General features: G+C 44.5%; 1 protein-coding gene across 2 annotated transcripts in view; it reads left to right on the top strand.

Annotated features, from left to right (window-relative positions):
- DHX36 (DEAH-box helicase 36) overlaps window positions 1-18,361 on the top strand; it is a 1,119,030-nt gene that overhangs the window by 978,493 nt on the left and 122,176 nt on the right. For both annotated transcript variants that reach the window (XM_069618410.1, XM_069618409.1), the window contains exon 23: window positions 17,540-17,660. In XM_069618410.1, the coding sequence (XP_069474511.1) occupies window positions 17,540-17,660 (121 nt within the window). The remainder of the gene's footprint in view (window positions 1-17,539; window positions 17,661-18,361) is intronic.

Raw genomic sequence — 18,361 nt, 5'->3', positions numbered from 1 at the left:
ACCAGCATCTAGAGGGCCGTGTCTGAGATGCTCCTGCCTATTCCGCAGCGCCTAGACAGCACGGAGGAGCATCTGCAAGAGACCTCCCCGCCAGGGAGGAAGCACCTTTCAAGTAAAGGGGGATGTATTCTGGCTCGCAAGAGCAAAGACTCTCCAACCATACCCCCTGCCTCCCCTCCCCCGAGCCAGCCAGTACCTGCCACTGCTGCAATTTCAGACGCCTTCTCCAGGCTGAAAAAGGCCTTTATGAATAGGAAGGACACCCCTTCCCTCCATGGACCCTCTCACCCCGAGGAAGACAACGGGGTACTATACCCTCAAGCCCGGAGGGATATCGACAGGGCACTGACGACGAAGGTAAAGGGATTTATGATATTGATCAATCCCCTTCCTCCTCTGATGAAGATATTCAGACCATAGGGTCGCGACCCTCAACCCCGGGGATTGTGGCAGTTCCCATCCCCAAGAAGGCAGCCGGGGAACAATCCCCTTCCATGGGGATGTTTACTCCAGAAGATCCCAGATCTACTGACTGGGAACCGTCGTCCAGAACAACGGAGTACATCAAAAATAGGCTGCGTAAGCCTCTGGAGAAAGACGTCAGAGCCAGACGGCGAGCAGAATGCCCCCGCCCCGAGATTTCGGGGAAAGTAGCTTTAACTCTGAAGTTAGACTCCAAGATGATCACCTTTTTGGGAAAAAATGTCAAGGATCTAAGGAAGGGCATCGACCGCGCCTGGAGGTCCTGCCAGGACAGGGTTCTGGATGTCACTGGCCCCCTGGCGAAGATCATGGATCTGGCCGAAGCTGCCATTGATTCTGGCGACTCCATCGATCCAGTGATCCTTTCAGGTTGGGCTCAAAGAGTACTCGGTTTACTGGGTAATGCCAGTTGTGCCATCTCGGCAGAGCGCCGGAAGGGCATCTTATTCAAAATTGATACTAAGCTAGGCGAGCTAGCGGACACTGAAACAGGAGCAGCAGCCCAGGGTCTGCTTTTTGGAGCACCATTCATGAAGGAGATGTCGAAGTTTGTCGGCACCTTTACAGCTTTGGACAAGGCTCAGGCCTCCATCAAAAGAGTCTTCGCTACAAACATTTTCTCCAGGACCGGACGAGGTAGAGGTCGCTCATCTGGCTGTTTCTCATTTGATCGAAGACCTCAGCACTCCAAGGACCAATAAAATTCTTGGCAGGACCGCTCAGACACTTTCTTCCCTTCAAGAGGGCGGGAAAGTGGTCGCGGCTGGAGAAGAGGAGCGAGATACCCAGCGCAGCAACAACCCACTGGTCAGTGTACTCATAGCAGCATCGCTCCGCAGACGCCCATAGGAGATTAGATCTCTTTGCGTGAGCATGGGACTCCTTGTCAGGGGACGCCTGGGTCAAGGAAGCGGCGCGCAGCTTGCATCTAGAGTCTTTCGCTCAGCCCTTCCAGGCGGGTTGCCCCGCCCCAATAATAATGACGGAAGCGGACGCAATCTATACCAGAAACAAGCGATTCGCCACTGCGCAGATCCGGGCGTTTTTTCAGCCCAATATTTTTAGTCCACATGAAGCAGAAGGTACGCTCGGTGATAAATCTAAGGGCTCTCAATGATTTTATTTTCTACCGTCACTTCAAGATGGAGGACATTCACATGCTCAGGGACATTTTAAGACCAAACGATTGGCTTGTGCGCCTGGATTTAAAGGACGCTTACCTTGCAGTACCCATACTTCAGGCGCACGTAAGCTATCTGAGGTTTTCCTGGAAAAACCAAGACTGGGAATGCACAAGTTTACCTTTTGGGCTCTCCTCAGCACCTTGGGCATTTACCAAAGGCTTGTAGTAGCTAGTTTGAGAGAGCAGGTTGTCAGACTGATAGTCTACCTAGATGACATCATCTTCATGGCGCATTCTCAAGCCCTGCTAGAGCAACAAGCCTAGCTGGCCATCGACCTACTACACAGTCTCGGTTTCCTCATAAATTGGGAGAAATCGTTCCTCAGTCCATCCCAGAATCTAGAATTTCTCGGGTTTGTGGTGGATACCCAGAGTTCGCAGCTCTGTCTTCCTGTGGCCAAGATACACTCAACTCGACGGGAGATTCACAGACTCCTGCAGAGGGACCTCATATCTCTTCGAGAATTAGCAAGAGTAATAGGCCCCCTATCTTCTTCCATCCAGGCAATTTTTCCTGGTCCTCTTCATTACCGAAAATTGCAGAGGCTCAAAGGTCAGCACCTGAGACGGAGCTTCTCCTACTCTTAGCGTCTGACACTCTCGCCCTCCGAGAGCGGAACTCAACTGGTGGCTCACTCACATGGAAGCCTGGAACATCCGAGCCAGCTTTGGATCCACCCCAGATATTATCATTGAAACAGACGCCTGCCGCTCTGGTTGGGGAGCGAGATGCAGTTCTGTCGCCAAGGGAGGGACCTAGTCCCCTCAGGAGCTGGAGATGCATATAAACTGCCTGGAGCTCCTCGCGGGCTCCTGCGCGGTGCGCTCTTTTGGCAGAGGCAGAGTGAGTTGCTGTATATTGCTAAAAATTGACAACATTTCCGCAGTAAGGTACATCAATCTGGGTGGCACCAAATCAAGGCCTCTAGTGGAGTTAGCCAAGGATTTTTGGCATTTCTGTTTGGAACATCGGATTTCAGTCACAGCGGAGTATCTCCCAGGTCTCTCAAACGTGGTAGCGGACTGGTACTCCCACCATTCTATGGATTACAGCGATTGGAGGCTCAACAGAGAAGTTTTTCTTCACCTCCAACGAGTCTGGGGTCCCATGTCCATAGACCTCTTTGCATCCCGACTCAACACCCAGCTCCCAGTGTTTTACAGCTGGAGGCCGGATCCGGCAGCAGCTGTGACAGATGCATTTCTGCAGCATTGGACCGTGGGGATCCATTACGCCTTTCCCCCATTGACCAGGATAGCGAGGACCCTGGCGAAAGCCCGTCAGGAACATACACATCTGGTCCTCATAGCCCCGGTCTGGACCTCTCAGACCTGGTATCCAGTTCTTGTGGAACTTTCTTTGGTTTTTCAAATCCTTCTACCCCAGTGTCATGATCACTGCTTCCAAGGAGTCAGGAACAGCCCAACGTCCTTGGAAGCAGGCCCCTAACTGTCATCTTAGGCACCAGCCGGTCCCCACTGGGACCTTTTGAACCTTGTCCTGGCGCCGGTGGCACCAGGCTCATCAAAGCCATCGGTCCCGGCAAGGGAAGCGCCAGGCTCATAATATGTATGAAGATGCTTGGGTGGACTTACCTGCAGCAGACCATGCTGCTTACTTACCAGCCACATAGGAATCCTCTGTGAACAGGAACTACTTTCTTACCTGGGTGGGGCAAGCTCCACTCCCTGGATACAACGCGGGAACTCTTCTGGAACTGGAACTCTTTTCTTACTTAGGCGGGGCCGTGGAGGAAGACGCCTCATCACTCCAAGGCTATTTAAACCACACCCGATTGAACAAACGTGCTTCGCGTTACTCTGCATCTGCAGCAGAACGCTCACCGAGTCTGTTCCAGCCTTTCTTCCTTCTGATCCTGAACCTGCAAGAACAATACTTACCACTCCTGTATCCAGTATTCAGCAGCACCTGCAAAGACAAGAAACAACAGGTTAGCACGGCAACCTTTACACGCAGCGCTTTCCTCACCTGATCCATCGGCAGCGAACATTTCTTCACGCTGCACCTCCGCCTGTGAAAACAAAAGCATTGTTATTACTTACCGGCACTCCGCGAAATTCCGGATTTCTTCAACGCTGCAACCCAGCATCTGAAAGACAAACGAAGAGACATTAGACAGGTATTTACTCACGTCCACGCGCTCGCCACAATAGAACGCCTGCAAATACTCTGGCGTTTTCCAGCATCTCTTCAGCACGAACTCACAGCTGCAAGGGAAAAGAGACAGTTAGAGCACTTGCATTTACTTACGCATTTCCAAGCGCTTCATTCCAAGGCTCTGGCTCCAACTTCGGCTCTCTTCACACCATCTCCTATCTCAAGAGCCCTGCAAGACAAATAGGAAAAAGCATTATACAGAGTCCTGTTCTATATTAACGTGCCCACGCACCTAAAGACTATAAGGACTAAAAAGGTGTCCAGAAACTCACCGCTCGTGCAGTTAACGACGGTAGCGATCCTCTGATGTCAAGAGGCCTATGTTTCACCAGTGAAAGAACTGGCAACGGCACCCTGCACCAGACGCAGATGGAGAGTCCAGCATTCACCTATCTAAGGTGAGCACGTTGACCTGGGGGCTCTACAGAGAAGCTAGGAAGAGAGAGAGAGAGAGAGGGACATTCAACAACCCAGATCATTAACCCCCATATTCTTTCACCTGCAGAAATCTCACTCTTCGAGTTCGACACACAGTGCGAAGAGGTTCGGCCCCAGAAGCAAATCGAGTCCTGCACATCACTTTTCGGGTCACAGACACCTTCCTGCCAAGACCAGCGCCTCCGTGGGAATCAGGTGAGCGTTACACCCAGTTTCCAGATCTCCTACTGGATCCGTCAGGGCAGCATCACCCCCTTTTTCTCAGTGGATCCCTGATCTTATCAGCCTGGAGGATTTCAGGTCAAGATGGAGAGTCCCTGACATGTCACGCATGACGGTCAGCCTCATTGAGGAGAGCTGGGCCCCTGCTACTCTCAAGAGGTATTCCAACTCTTGGAGTGCCTGGAGGACCTGGTACCGAAGCAGAGGGTTGCATCCGGTTTCAGCACATATAGAGGAAATCTTAAATTTCCTGGCATCTTCAGTTGAAGAGGTCTCGCTTACAGGACAGTTAACACCGACCGCTCAGCTATTTCTGCCGGTCACAACCCCGTCCAGGGTATCTCAGCAGGAGAGCACCACCTTGTTTGCAGATTGCTCAAGGGTATCAGACTTAGTCCTGCCTGCGTCCCGCTATGACAAGCTTTGGGATGTTAACAAAGTGCTGAATGTTTTCCCGTCATGGCCGCGTAATGAAGAGTTATCGCGCACTGCCCTATCCGGAAAACTTACACTGCTCTGCCTGGTCTCTTGCAGGAGAGTTTCTGACGTCAGAGGTCTCGACCTAGCGGGCAGGACCTTTTCTCCTGATGGTATTGTGTTCCATATACATAGGAGGACGAAATGCAACTCGAGGGTGATTTCTTACCCCGCTTTTAGGGACCAGCCCATGCTTTGCTTAGTCAGATGCCTGAAGGTTTACGAGGAAATTACAGTTCCTCTTAGGACCTCTCCTAATTGGCAGTTATTTATAGCTCTGCGCAAACCGCACAAGGCAGTTTCCGATCCAACTTTAGCACGCTGGGTGCATTGGACACACAAGCAGGAATAGATACTCGGCACTTGAGAGCCCACTCCGTGAGAAGAGCCATGGCTTCCAAGGCTTTTCAGGTCAGAGTGCGCCTAGAAGACATCATGTGGATGGCGGACTGGGCAGGTGAATCTATATTTAAGTAATTCTACCTGAAACCGGTAGAACCACCGGCATCCATTGTGGTAAGTAAGCTTTAAACAAGCATAATGTGAGCCTCCGGTCTTGACATAGAATAAATATTTTCCATAATAACTTACTAGAAAGTCTTAATTCTATTAAAGACAAGGAGGCGAGCATTATCCCGCCCAGCGAGAGAAATAGCGACCCAAAACACGCTTGAGGGCAATAGTTCATCACATTGCTTGGTGTAGTTATTGACATTTGCAAAATAGATGTATATAAATAACACATGAATTTCTCTCCCACCCCCATAAGGGGAACTAGGATTGTCGTACGCATGAACTAACTCTAGTTATTTGTCTCTTCATGACAGTGGCTCCAGACAAATCCTCCTGATCTCCAGATCGGCTCAATTTCTTCTTCCGCAAGACGGTTTCAGTTGCAGTTCTCGCGCACCTGTTGAAGTACGGAGGTACTGTTGGCTGTTGAAGAACTCTGCTATTTTCGATTGAAATTGGAACCGGAGGACGGTTTTTAAGGCTGCGCTGTTTTTGGGAGAGAAGTACTCCATTTAAAAAACAGCATGCGACAACTTCATGTCTGATAGGCGATTTAAGCCCTACCAATGAATACGATACAGACGGACATCGAGATATCAACCATGAAATGGTACCACCTCGCCTATGTTACTCACCCGAACCAACCGATGTACCTATTAGACCTACCAAATTAGATCGATCAAAGGGATATTTGCAACATATGGAGAAAGATACCCAATCTCCGTGCACCTCCCCAGTGATCATTAAAATACTTGATCTACTGGATAAAGGACATGATTTGACCCATCTAGAGTTATAAAAAAAGTTAAAATGACACTCCAACACCTATGTTCTCAAATGGACAAGATTGAAGGGTTTATTATTGCTGCCGATACAATAAGAGCTATTAATAGCCAGGCAATGCCTGTGCCTCCGGAGCTGTCACAAAAACATAATCAGTTTAATAATGTAATAGCTAAAGGAGATATGTCTCTTTTGCATCCAACTACAATTCCTGATAGTCGAAGCTGTAATTGTTCTCAGGAAATCAACGAACTGAAAGCATCTTTTGATGCAGTGAATTTGATGATTTCCACACACTTTGCCTCGATGCCTCAACAGGAGGTCTTGCCCGACAGCCTTTATCACTTGTGAAAATAATTGATAAGCAACAGCAGAAGGATCAGGACGACTCTCGTATGGAAGAGAATTTTCCTTTCATGTCACGTCATATAAAAAGAGCACACTCGAGAGCAACAAAAAGATTCCTGAAAAGGTGCAAAGAAGCTATGGTCAAGAAGTTAGGTAATAATCTAGATAATAATGTGCTACCATCTTTACCTGATCCTGAACGTATTATAGACCATGAAGAGGTGATGGTGGTGGAGGAATTGGAAAGGCTGAGTTCCCCTCTAATACATGTAGAGAAACAACGAAGGAGATAGGCTTAGACTCCAAGCCTAGTGACGCATCAAGGAACGCCTCTATGGTCAACGCTGAAACAAGAACTAAAGAAGCAGGGATCCAAGGGATTAAAACAACTACGATTATTGATCCAGGTCCAAAATACAATTTAAACAGTTATTTTCCGGTTTTAGGAAGAAGATGTACGACCAGAAAGGTACCTATACATGAACATTCTGTTGGAACTTCTACTATGATCACAAATCTGTCCTTGGCTAAATCGTATAGTGCTGCTTGCTCTCAGGCATCACGGAGCTTAGAACTCCCGCTGACAACAACGATGTGTAACAATGATAATATATCTAATATGCTTAATGGTATAGGCAAAACTGCACTAGTAGAAGCTCCACCTCAAAAAGAAGAATCTGAACATGTCATGTTTTCTGGTGCTAGTGAAAAGTCACTCCTGTCAGGCTTGGAAGCGGTGAAGAAATTTGCCATCTCTTCCAAAATGAAAACCTGCACTGAAAAGGAGGATTCTATAATGATTCATGCTACTAATCGCGTTTCGATACATGGCGCTGCCCTAAGCAGAGCCTTGCCTGAAAAAAGTAATGTGGACGCTGTTAAGATTCTGCGCGATCCACTTAATGTTCTGGGCAAAGCTCTCCAAGATGGTACACTCAATGCTGAAACATTGAGGCAGTTATCAACTTTTATACCAGTGGAGGTGGAAGAGATGGAAAGTATATCGCACCCCAGTCTGGCAAGGAATATTGCTGAGAACATTGACAAGGGGCCCTGGGAAACCCAGGGATATGCCCATAGTGGGGGCCTATCAAGCATTGAACAGCCTATTTATCCTGATTCGTATATACATGCCCCACAAGTTCGAGTTGTAAATCCTCAAATGGTGAGAACAGTCAGATACCTGCAAATAAAATGAATGAGAGGAGTTACCTGGTTGGTTTTGAAGGGCCTCAACCATCATCGATGGAAAGCGTATTAATCGGTCCTTTATTTTGGCTCCTTTCGCTCGCATCCCCCAACTGAGAATGATTCAGACAGAGGATATTCTGAGAGTATCAATAGCCCAGACTAACAATCATAGGGCTGTCTGTTATCTTAGTTCAGAGACTATCTTAAAATTCCTCTGGTTTAATCGTCAAGAGACAAAAAATCAAGGACTCTTCACTTTTGAATTGGAATCCGCCGCAGATGACTTTCTAGCATATGTAGATCCTATGCTTATCAAAACATTGCCATCTGATGAGACTATGCAGATATCTAATTCTAATATTGAACCTGATATGCAAGCATTATTCTCGCAGGTAGCAAGGTCAACTGCTTTGCCATGGCTGAAACCATTGTTTAATGCTATTGTGGGTTCAACCAAACAGCATGCGAAGCCATAGCTCCCTGTTAAAACTCTTTTTAAAGTTCTGTCATGGAATACATGTGGTTTTTCTAATCTCATGTCATGGCGCTCACTGCTACTGCCTGGGGATGAACCAACCATCTTGATTTTACAGGAAACAATGCAGATGAATATTCTTACAATTCCAGGCTACACTACATATTGCGCGCCTGCAAAGAGGTCGCAACAAGGTCGCCCGAGTGGGGGCCTTGCAATTGCCATTAATAATTCCGTCGATCTAAAATCAAGATGGATATTTGAATCTCCAAGTGTACTGGGTGTATTAGTAGAAACCCACTCGAAGTCCATACCACTCATCTTAATATTATCATTATATTGGAATCCAGCTGCAGTAGCTATTGATATAATATTAGAAGAACTTGATGATTGTTTATCAAATATAGCCAATAATTATTTGTCATTAGAAATTATCCTTGGCGGGGATTTCAATTGTGATTGTAGGGACCCTAGCGGGCATGGTTTTGTCAAATCCTCTTCACTATCAAATGGAAGGGGCTCGAAATTTAGAGAGCTCCTTGGTGATTGGGACATGGACATGATATTAAATGGAGATGGTAAATCACAAATTACTTGGTCACATGGAAGTAAGACTTCAATTATTGATTTTATATTTACAACGAGGAACCTCACAGTGCTTACTTCATCTTCAGACCTGTCAAATCTCAAGTAGTGATCATGCTCGAATTTCTTGCATGTTAAATATGGAATGCAAGCTATTAACCATTGAACCAGCTTTGACACTGGTACAGAGTGATCGCCCATCAATATCTATTAGATGGAATCAAAACCTGTGCCTGCAATTTGTTGAATATGTTTCGCCTGAGGCACGCGCTCTTATTTACTCGAATACCATCAATTTGACATCAATCACTCAGTACCTTATGGAACTGTTTAAGAAAGCACTCACTCACTTTAGCAAAAAATATACGAAAGTAGAACATCTGCATCCATTTGATGCTACATGCAAAATTCGAAAAAGGGAGAAAAATAAGGCTTTAAGACAACTTAAAATAACTTCATTGGGATCGCCTCATTATCAAAAGAAGCGTCTTCAACTATTGAAATCCTATAAGCAAGATCTTAGGCATGCTCGTATTCTAAACTACAATAGGGAAAATTGTAAACTCATAAAAGCATTAGCATCCCATGATACCAGAGTGATTTGGCGCGCACTTAGAAGTGGTGACAAGTCCTCGATATTGGTAACGCATAATTGCATATCCAATCGAGAATGGGAAGCTTATATTACAGCCAAATATCAGATGCCAGCCAACTTTGAAGCTGTACCAGAATTTGAGCTTTTCTACAGCAAGATTGCTCGCTTGGAATGGTCTTTGACAGACATTAAATTGGCTATTTCAAAACTTTCTTTTTCTAAATCTGCTGTTCCGGATGGCCTCCCCCCGTGCCTTTTATAAAGCTGACCCGGAATTTTGGGATGAATTCTTGAAAATCAAATTCGAATCCATTATTAATACCGGAACTATTCCACCCTCATGGACCAATGCGAACATCGTACCTATATTCAAAAAGGGTAATCCTGCGCTTTCCCAGAATTACAGACCTATTTCATTGATTGACACTAACGCAAAGTTGTTCTCTATTCTTCTCCTACATGAATTAGAAAAATTCATAGCAGATAATGACCTGTATTCAAGAAATCAAACGAGCTTCAGGAGAGGAATGAGTTCTTCCTTGAATGCTGCTATTATGGCTCACATTATAGAGGGCACAAGAGGAAGGAATGCTCAGTCTGTCTACGTAGCTATGATGGACATGACATCAGCGTTTGATAATGTTATCCGAAACCTTCTGTGGAACAAGATGCGAACTATGGAATTCCATCTGTTCTACTCTTTTGGTTTATCAAACTTCACACTAACACTTCATATAGGATTAAGATATCAGTGGATGGACGAACTACTGATCCAATCAAAACCTTGATTGGGCTTAAGCAAGGTTGCAATCTAGCGACCACATTCTTTAATCTTTACCTTGCAGATTTAGATAAACAATGGGAATGTAACAATTTATTTGCAGTAAAGATTGGCTCCATACGCCTTAAATGGATGGCATTTGCAGACGATATTGTTATTTTCGATCCTACACCTGCGGGATTGCAAAAGAAACTCTTTGTTTGAAAAATTTGCAGTGGCCCACAACATGTCTCCGAACCCTGCAAAAACTGCGATTCTAAAATTTGGTACCAAACAAAACAGTAAAGGATATCAATGGTAGATCATGAAAACTAAAATATCGTGGGTTATTAGAGCGATTTACTTAGGATATAATCTTCAAGCCCAGAACTCCAAAAAGGTGTGGACGGAACTAATTAAAAACAAGATCCGCCCCCTAACATCTCAGCTAAAAATGATCTATCGAAAATTTTGTAAATTTTCACTTATGCCAATGTTGGACTTTCTGATGTTGAAAATAGAAAGTGTTATCCTTTACTGCCTTCACATCTGTCTCTGTGACATGAGTGATATACTAGAAAGCATTCAGGGTGTGATGATCAAAAGTGCGTTGCAGTTACCAATGTCAGTTCCCAATGCAATAATCAGACATGAGTTTGGACTTGTGGCACTATCCGGACGCTGGAAATGGAGTCAATTGTGTAGATATGAAAAAATTAATTTCCCGCCAAAAAATTCTTTATACGTAGATCTTCATGAATTGATAGACTCCACTAATTTGGCATCCTTTGCTCGATATCAATCCTCCATGGAATACTTATTGAATTCATTGAGTATTTCCATTGAAGATGTCCATCAGCGTCCGGCTTACGCCAAAAAAACTCTTTGAACAAGATTGGCGATGGACAATTGAATGGATATCGTTTTACAAATTATTCAGAGAGTATGGAATGTTTCTCAAACCTCGCTTACCGAGATTCGATCATGTTACCCTGTTTCCATGCAATCATTCCAGGAAAGCCTATATATGGTTTAGAATGAATTTGTACCATACCAGAGAAAGAACTGTGCATTGGAATAGTAATGGCGCTCCACGGACTAACTGTCGCTTTCCTGGATGTAATGAGCCCATAGAAACCTTGAAACATCTAGTTCTCGAATGTCCTCACTTTAAATCTATACGATCTAATCGCTTGATGAAATTTGTTAACATCGACTTTGAGGACTGTCTGCAATTTCTTTGGGCACGGATGATGCAGGGTGTGCACAAACCTCTTGTTTTTTAATTGGTCAGTCTGTGCAAGTCTATTGAAAAAGAACTTCTTAATCATGAGACATAGATGTCTAAAATTTTAAGGATAGTAAAAATGCATTTTATTGTAAAATGACAACAAATGTGAATGTCATTTTTTATTTTGGTTTTAGTATACTAATTTGTAAAGGTTCTACACTTGTAATTGAACCATAGACAATAAAAAAAAAAACAGTTCTCCTTTCAGTTTTTTCTTGAACAAGCCAAGTTCGCTGCCTCGAAAGAGGAAGTTACATCATCTTCAGGACTGTTTTTATGGACAAGCCATAGCCCTATTGGTGGACTGGTTCAAATGTGGGTGACCTTGTGAACTTTACCAGAGTCTCCTGGGAAATTGAGTTTTTTGGTTATGCAGGGACAGTTATAGTCTGAGTTTTGAATACTTGTGTAATATTTAATGCACCTTTTGTTTGTTATGCATACCTCTGCTCACAGTAAGGTGCATACATTCTTGCTGCTGAGTTTTTCTGTTTATAAGTAATAAAAGAAAGAGAAGCATAATGCTCGCCTCTGTGTCTTTGATAGAATTAAGACTTTCTATTAAGTTATTATGGAAAATCTTTATTCTATCAGACGATGTAAAAAGTTCTAATGATAACTTTATAAGAGCATGGAAACTTAAAGTTCATGAATATCTCCACGAAGCGAATATCTCTCGGGAACTACTTATATCTAATACCATGAGAGCTAAAACCAAATTATGGGAAAACAATTGGATAAAGACCAGGCAACAATGTCTAAAGTATAAAGACTTTTAAAAAATCCCTTTTTTGTTAAAGCGATATGGCACTGCTGAAAATTATTTAATGAAATCACCTAATGTTCAGTATCGTGGAGATCTAATGCGCTTTATATTCAACATTTGGCGAACCAAAGAAATTATAGCAAGATGGTATCCGCTAAAATTGAATAATCGATTGTGTCGATATTGACACTGCCCTAAGAGCACAGAGGATCAAAAATGTCAAGCAAGACCTTGAATCATATAACGAGTTAGATATGCAAGGGGCCTGGGAAATAATTTTCCGCATGAAATCAAAATCTCTGAGATATATGCTATTACAAACTTCCTAATTGAAAGGAACTTAGCAAAATATGAAGTAATAGAATGAAGTTGGAAGTGAGAAAATTATATACGTGATACTTTAAAATTGAGTATTGTATACATACATTTTTGGTTTTATTATCTAATTTTCTGTTTTATATTTTATAGTTCAAACACATCATTTATCATGCTTTGAAATGTTTATATTCTTTTTAATATTATTGACATTCTTCTATATATTCCTTTTTCCTTAATTGTGTGAAGAATTGAATTTTAAATATATTTCTTTTTTTCTCTTTCAACTTGTATTTGTGATTGTATTTATCTACTTACATTGAAAGGTTGATTTATCAGCCAAATCAAATAAAACATTTTTTTATTAGAAATGTTAACTCTAAAATTAAGTCTCATGCCATGAATTCAAACTGACGTGGGGGAAACCGACTACATAGTCCCTGCAGGAATTGCATGACTGTAGGGTTTGTGAAAAAGGAGCCTTGTTCCAGCGTCCTTTTGAAAACCGAAATGGCAGCAAAATACTGCTTCACAGTCCCAATCTGCACACCCATCCGGGCCAAAGAAAGCAGCAAATCCAGAATTGGGGCTGTGAAACAGGTAAAAGGATCCAGATCCCACACCTGTCACAAATCTGTAAACCTACGCCACATGCAGGCATTAATGGATTTTGTTTCATATTTCCTAGCAGAAAGAAGCACGTCCAGGATGTCCTCTGATAAATCCCACCCCTTCTACTTTTCTTTCTTTCATCAGCCAAGCATGAAGGTACGCTTGATGAGGTTTGGATGCAAGATTTGACCCTCTGCTCTGAAAGTGAGTCTGCTCTTTGTGGAAGAGGCCGGGGAGGACATATGGACATGTGCAGCAACTCGGTGTACCACGTTCCCTGGGCCCAGTCCTGAGAAATCTGTCATTGTGGACCAGAACAGGCAGAGTCTCCTGACAACCAATGATATAACTAGGATCGTCAGGAACTCCTAGATCAGGTCAAAATCTCACTCGACCATCAACGTATCTCCCAAAGCTCCCTGTTGGGCGAAAATAGCTCATCCAGAACTTCCTGACAAAGCTCCCACTCATGGGAGGCCATAGGCTGTCTGCTTCCACCATCATGTTCTCCCTGCTGACCAGATGAGCTGCCATCCAAGATATGTTGTTCTCCAGAGCCCAGAACCAGTCATTGCTTCTCTTCACAGAGGCAAGGAGCCCTCACCGTCTATTTGTTGAGGTAGTGCATGGCCACTGTGTTGTCCATCCCTATCAGTACAGTCTGACCTTATACCGAAGGTAGGAAAGCGGCCAGGGCCAGCCTGATCGCTCTCAACTCCAGCATATTGATGTTTCTCTGCATTCTGACAGAGATCACAGGTCGTTGAATATCTGGTCTTGCAGTTGAGCTCCCCAGCCTTTCAAAGACATGTCGCTGACTAGAGTCAGTTCAGGCCAGAGTTGCCGAACCAGCAGGTTGTTTCTCTGGGACCACCGTTTCAGGTGTCTGAACACTTTTGCTGAGACCTGCAGTAGATCGAAAGTGCGCCCCTGATCCTGAGACTACTGAAAACTAAAACGCCTGCAGCAACCTTGTGTGTAGCTGGGCTTCTGGCACTGAGAATTTAGGAGGCCATAAGACCCAGCAAGCACAGAAAAGCTGAGGCAGGAACTCTTTCCTGTGATTGGAAGGCACGTACCATCTTGGAGATGTTTGCTGCTCGATCCTGGGGCAAGAAGGCCCAGCCCTGGCGCGTGTCTGAGGGCGCTCCAATGAGCCAGAGGGGCTGGGACTCTGAAATTTGAGACATTCTGAAGTTCAGTGAGAAGCCCAAGTTGTGCAACAGGCGGAACATCTGTACCAACGCCTGTTCTGGGGATAGAGCTCGGACGAGCCAGTTGTCCAGATAGGCATGGATGCCTTTCGTTCTGAGGTGAGCTGCTGCCACTGCCAGCAGCTTGGTGAAGACCCGGGGTGCTCAAGAAAGGTCGGACAGGGCTTTTAATTGGTAGTGGCAGTGCCCCACTGTGAATCTGAGCTGCTACTTGTGAATCGACACATGGCAGTAGGCATCCTGGAAATCCAGGATGAGCAGCCAATACTCCAGGTCAAATGCTTCAAGGATTTGGCCTAGAGTGACCATTTTGAACTTGTTTTTGCGTAAGGCCAGTTTCAAGAGCTACAGATCCAAAATCTGACATAAGCCTCTGTCCTTGTTTGGCCCCAGAAAAGAAGCCCTTGCCTCTTTCCGAGCAGGGTACAAAATCTATGGCCCCTTTCCTAAGAAACTGACAAACATCTTCCAGTAGGAGAGGGCCCAGGGGCAACAACTGGTTGTCTGTTGGGTGTTGAGCAAAAGGGAGGCAGTATCCCTGGTCGATGACATTTAAGGCCCAGGCATCAGAGGTGGTAAAAATCAATTCCTCAACGAACCAGAAAATTCTTCCTCCCACCGGGGGAAAGTGGTAGATTTCTATTTCACAAGGGCTTCACACCAGGAGCTGCTGAGAGCACGACAGAGGCCAATAAGCATCCCTAGGAGTGCCTCTTCCCCTACCTCTGGTGGGATTGTGCAGCCCTTGCTTGACAGAGATAGCTTGACCTCTGCCCCTTTAGGCATAAAAAGCAAAGGGATGAAAACCCCTGCCTCTGTCTATGCAGGTTGCTGCTGGACTGCTTGAACCAGAGACTTTGCAGTCGCCTGGAACTTTTGGAAAAATGTATCAGACTTGGTCCGGAACAGGTTGATGCCATCAAACTGCATGTCTAGGTTTACTTTATCCCGGGCTGCGGGAAAAGTGTGGCTGGGATGCCAGATGTCCTCAGCCATGAATATCTTTGCAACACTGTTCCTGTGACCATAGTCCTATGCGCACAGTCCGCAGTATCCAGAATCTGGTGAGACGACAACTTGCCAGCCTTCACCAGGGCTTCAACACCATCTCTCATTTCACCTGCAGGCATTTGATGTCCCGCCTCCAAAATACCAGACCAAAAGCCAAAGATAAAATGTGGCCATGGCGCAGGATGAATCAATGGATCTTAGGTGTAGGCTGCCCAAACCAAAAACCTTTCTTCGTTAGGCATCCAGTCTCTTGCTCTCCCGATCCAGGGGCTCAGTCGAAATAAACATGGTCTGGAGGTTTGCTGTGACCGCCTAGACAACTAAACTATATGGGGATGCATGAACAGACAGGAATTGCGGGTCAGAAGTGTGTGCCCTGTGTTTGTTGACTAGACCTCGGTCCACCATATAGAGTGAGGCCAGCTTAGACCACATTTCTAAGACTGTCCCTTTCACCGCCTGATTAAAAGGCAGTACGTTTTCTGTCTGTGGACCTTCATGAAAAATGTCATTCAGCTGATAATGCACCTTGGGTTTATCAGCCCTCTCTAGACCCAAGGTATCAACCGCCTTTTCTATCAGGTGCTGAAAATTGTCCAGGCAGCATATCCAAATCTGGAGTGGTGTCCAGGCCACTTGCATTCTGTAAATCAGTAATAATAGCCACCAAGTCACCACCATACCCATAGAATTTCTCTGGGATGTCTAGAACTTCCCTGTGGTGTAGGGTTCCTATCCAAAAGGAACCAGATCCCTCTCTTGATCAAAAATGTCTTCCATATGAGACCTAAATGAGTGGCGCTGAAGAATGATGGGTCAGTAGACAGAGTGGTGTGGCCCCCAGACAGATCCTTATCCATTTTAGCTGTTTCTGAGCCCAAGGGCTTACGGTCACGTTATTTTGTGAAATCTTTGCCAGCTCGTCCAAGTGCAGTGGACTCCAACGGCACAGACGCGGCCAAAGCCGCCAGTGCTATGGCAGAAGCTACCGGGGCTTTTGCAAAGAGTTCAAGAATCTTAAGCCGAAAGGCTTCCCATTCCTCCAGTGGAGGATTGGGTGCGGAAATGTACCCGAGGTGCCTGATACTCCGATGAGTCCCTCAGTTGGTGACTTCTTTTCCTGGATGAGAAAGAAAAATTGTGTTTTGAAGACCCGCCCGGGGAATGAGAGCTCTTGCAGTGCTTCTTTTTTTTTCCTTGCAGACCAGGGGCCGTTCCTCTGCTCAGCATTCTCCACTATGCAACCTTGAACAAATCTGTTTTTCCCTTTTCATTGTAGAGAAAGGTGAACTGTTTCGCTTTCCATTCACAGAGTGCATTGGGGTGCATCGACTGGCACGACCCACAATCCTCCAAGGCAATAAAGACCGATCCTATGAGGATCTGAGACAGAGAAATCTGATGTGTGCAGTTAATGCAGGGTTTGAACTAGAGGACTTGTATGAACTTGGTAAGATGTTGAAAACAAAAGAACTTCAACAAAGCAGTGTTCCTAAAGCAAGCCGAGTGCTCACAAAAAGGAACTTGGGGCGCAGCGCCTCTATATACACTGGCTCAGAGTTCCTATTTCATGGATATAAAAAAATTAGGAATTCCTGAGAGAAAGGAATCAATTTGAAGAATACATTTCTTGCCTGGTGTAATGTTCTTTCTGATGAATTATTACTTCCTGCCACATATTTATATTGTGCCCTTACATCCTAACTTCTATAAAGAATGCTATTAACTTACAAGTTCTGTAGTTGCCACGCATCTGGGTGCATTGAAAAGCAGGTTGAACTGAGGTCATGAAGGGTAGCTGAATCCATTTTTATCACCCGCAAAATCACATCCAGAGACATGACCACCATGGATCCCCAGCTGACGCGGAGCAACACCACACTAAACCCCCTGGCGGCTGAAAAAGTTTACTAAGCCATACTGATACTTGGCTGATGTTTATACATTGAGGAATCTTTGAGATGATGGACTAATCTATCGAAAAGAACATTACTGGGGTTAAGTAATTTGTTTTTCTGACATGTTAAATTTACATTTGCATGTATTTTTTTACTTTTCACATTGTTATACAATTTTCTTCTTTTTTTTTTCTTTTCAGGACAAAGGTTTTCACCAAATCTGATGGAAGAGTTTGTATTCATCCTAAATCTGTAAATGTAGAAGAAAGAGAATTTCATTATACTTGGCTTGTTTACCATCTGAAGATGAGAACAACAAGTGTAAGTGCTCATTGTATAAAAATAGTTTTCTTTTGTTTAATTGAAAGAGCCCCTGCCATTGAGGAACTTATCAAAAGAATGTATTCAGTGTAAAACAAACTTGAAATTGTAAATTAAGGGTTTAAAAAAGACATTGAACTGTTTTTCAGCTTTAAATGAAGTGACTGATTTAGCCCAGGTTGTTCGATCTTTTGAGGGAATGCATCTAATCATTCTGTTCTGAATCTGTAACTGATCAGACATAATACTGTGGAATCAATATTATTTGTGTTGATTGGAAATGAAAACACCTAACATTTGTTCATGATGCATTGAATACATTGCTTTCAGATAAGTGTCAACAGTACTCTTCAGTAATGTGCCCCTGAACTGAAAATGTACCCACAGGTAAGGGCCGTCCTTGACACCAAGCATTGGCGCACATTTCCTGCATCCCCAAGAACACCATGCATACTAATCTACAAAAATATACTGTCTCCCCTTAAAATGTGGCTACCCTCCAAGTCTTACAATGATGGGGTGCTTAGATTGGCCACGGCAAAAGGGCAGCTCCTTTTCCCGGTTAGCCCCCTTTCACCCATGTATGCTGGACAGAACAACCTACAGCTACCAATCGAGTAAGGTGGTATGGGCGGTCAACACAGCCATTGTGGTGTTCTCGTAAAACCCTGCCACCCTTATTGATTTTGAGGGATGCCTAT

This window comes from Ambystoma mexicanum, chromosome 10 (genome assembly GCF_040938575.1).
Source record: "Ambystoma mexicanum isolate Mex_15411 chromosome 10, UKY_AmexF1_1, whole genome shotgun sequence".
NCBI lineage: Eukaryota > Metazoa > Chordata > Amphibia > Caudata > Ambystomatidae > Ambystoma > Ambystoma mexicanum.
This window is presented reverse-complemented; position numbering and strand designations above follow the sequence as displayed.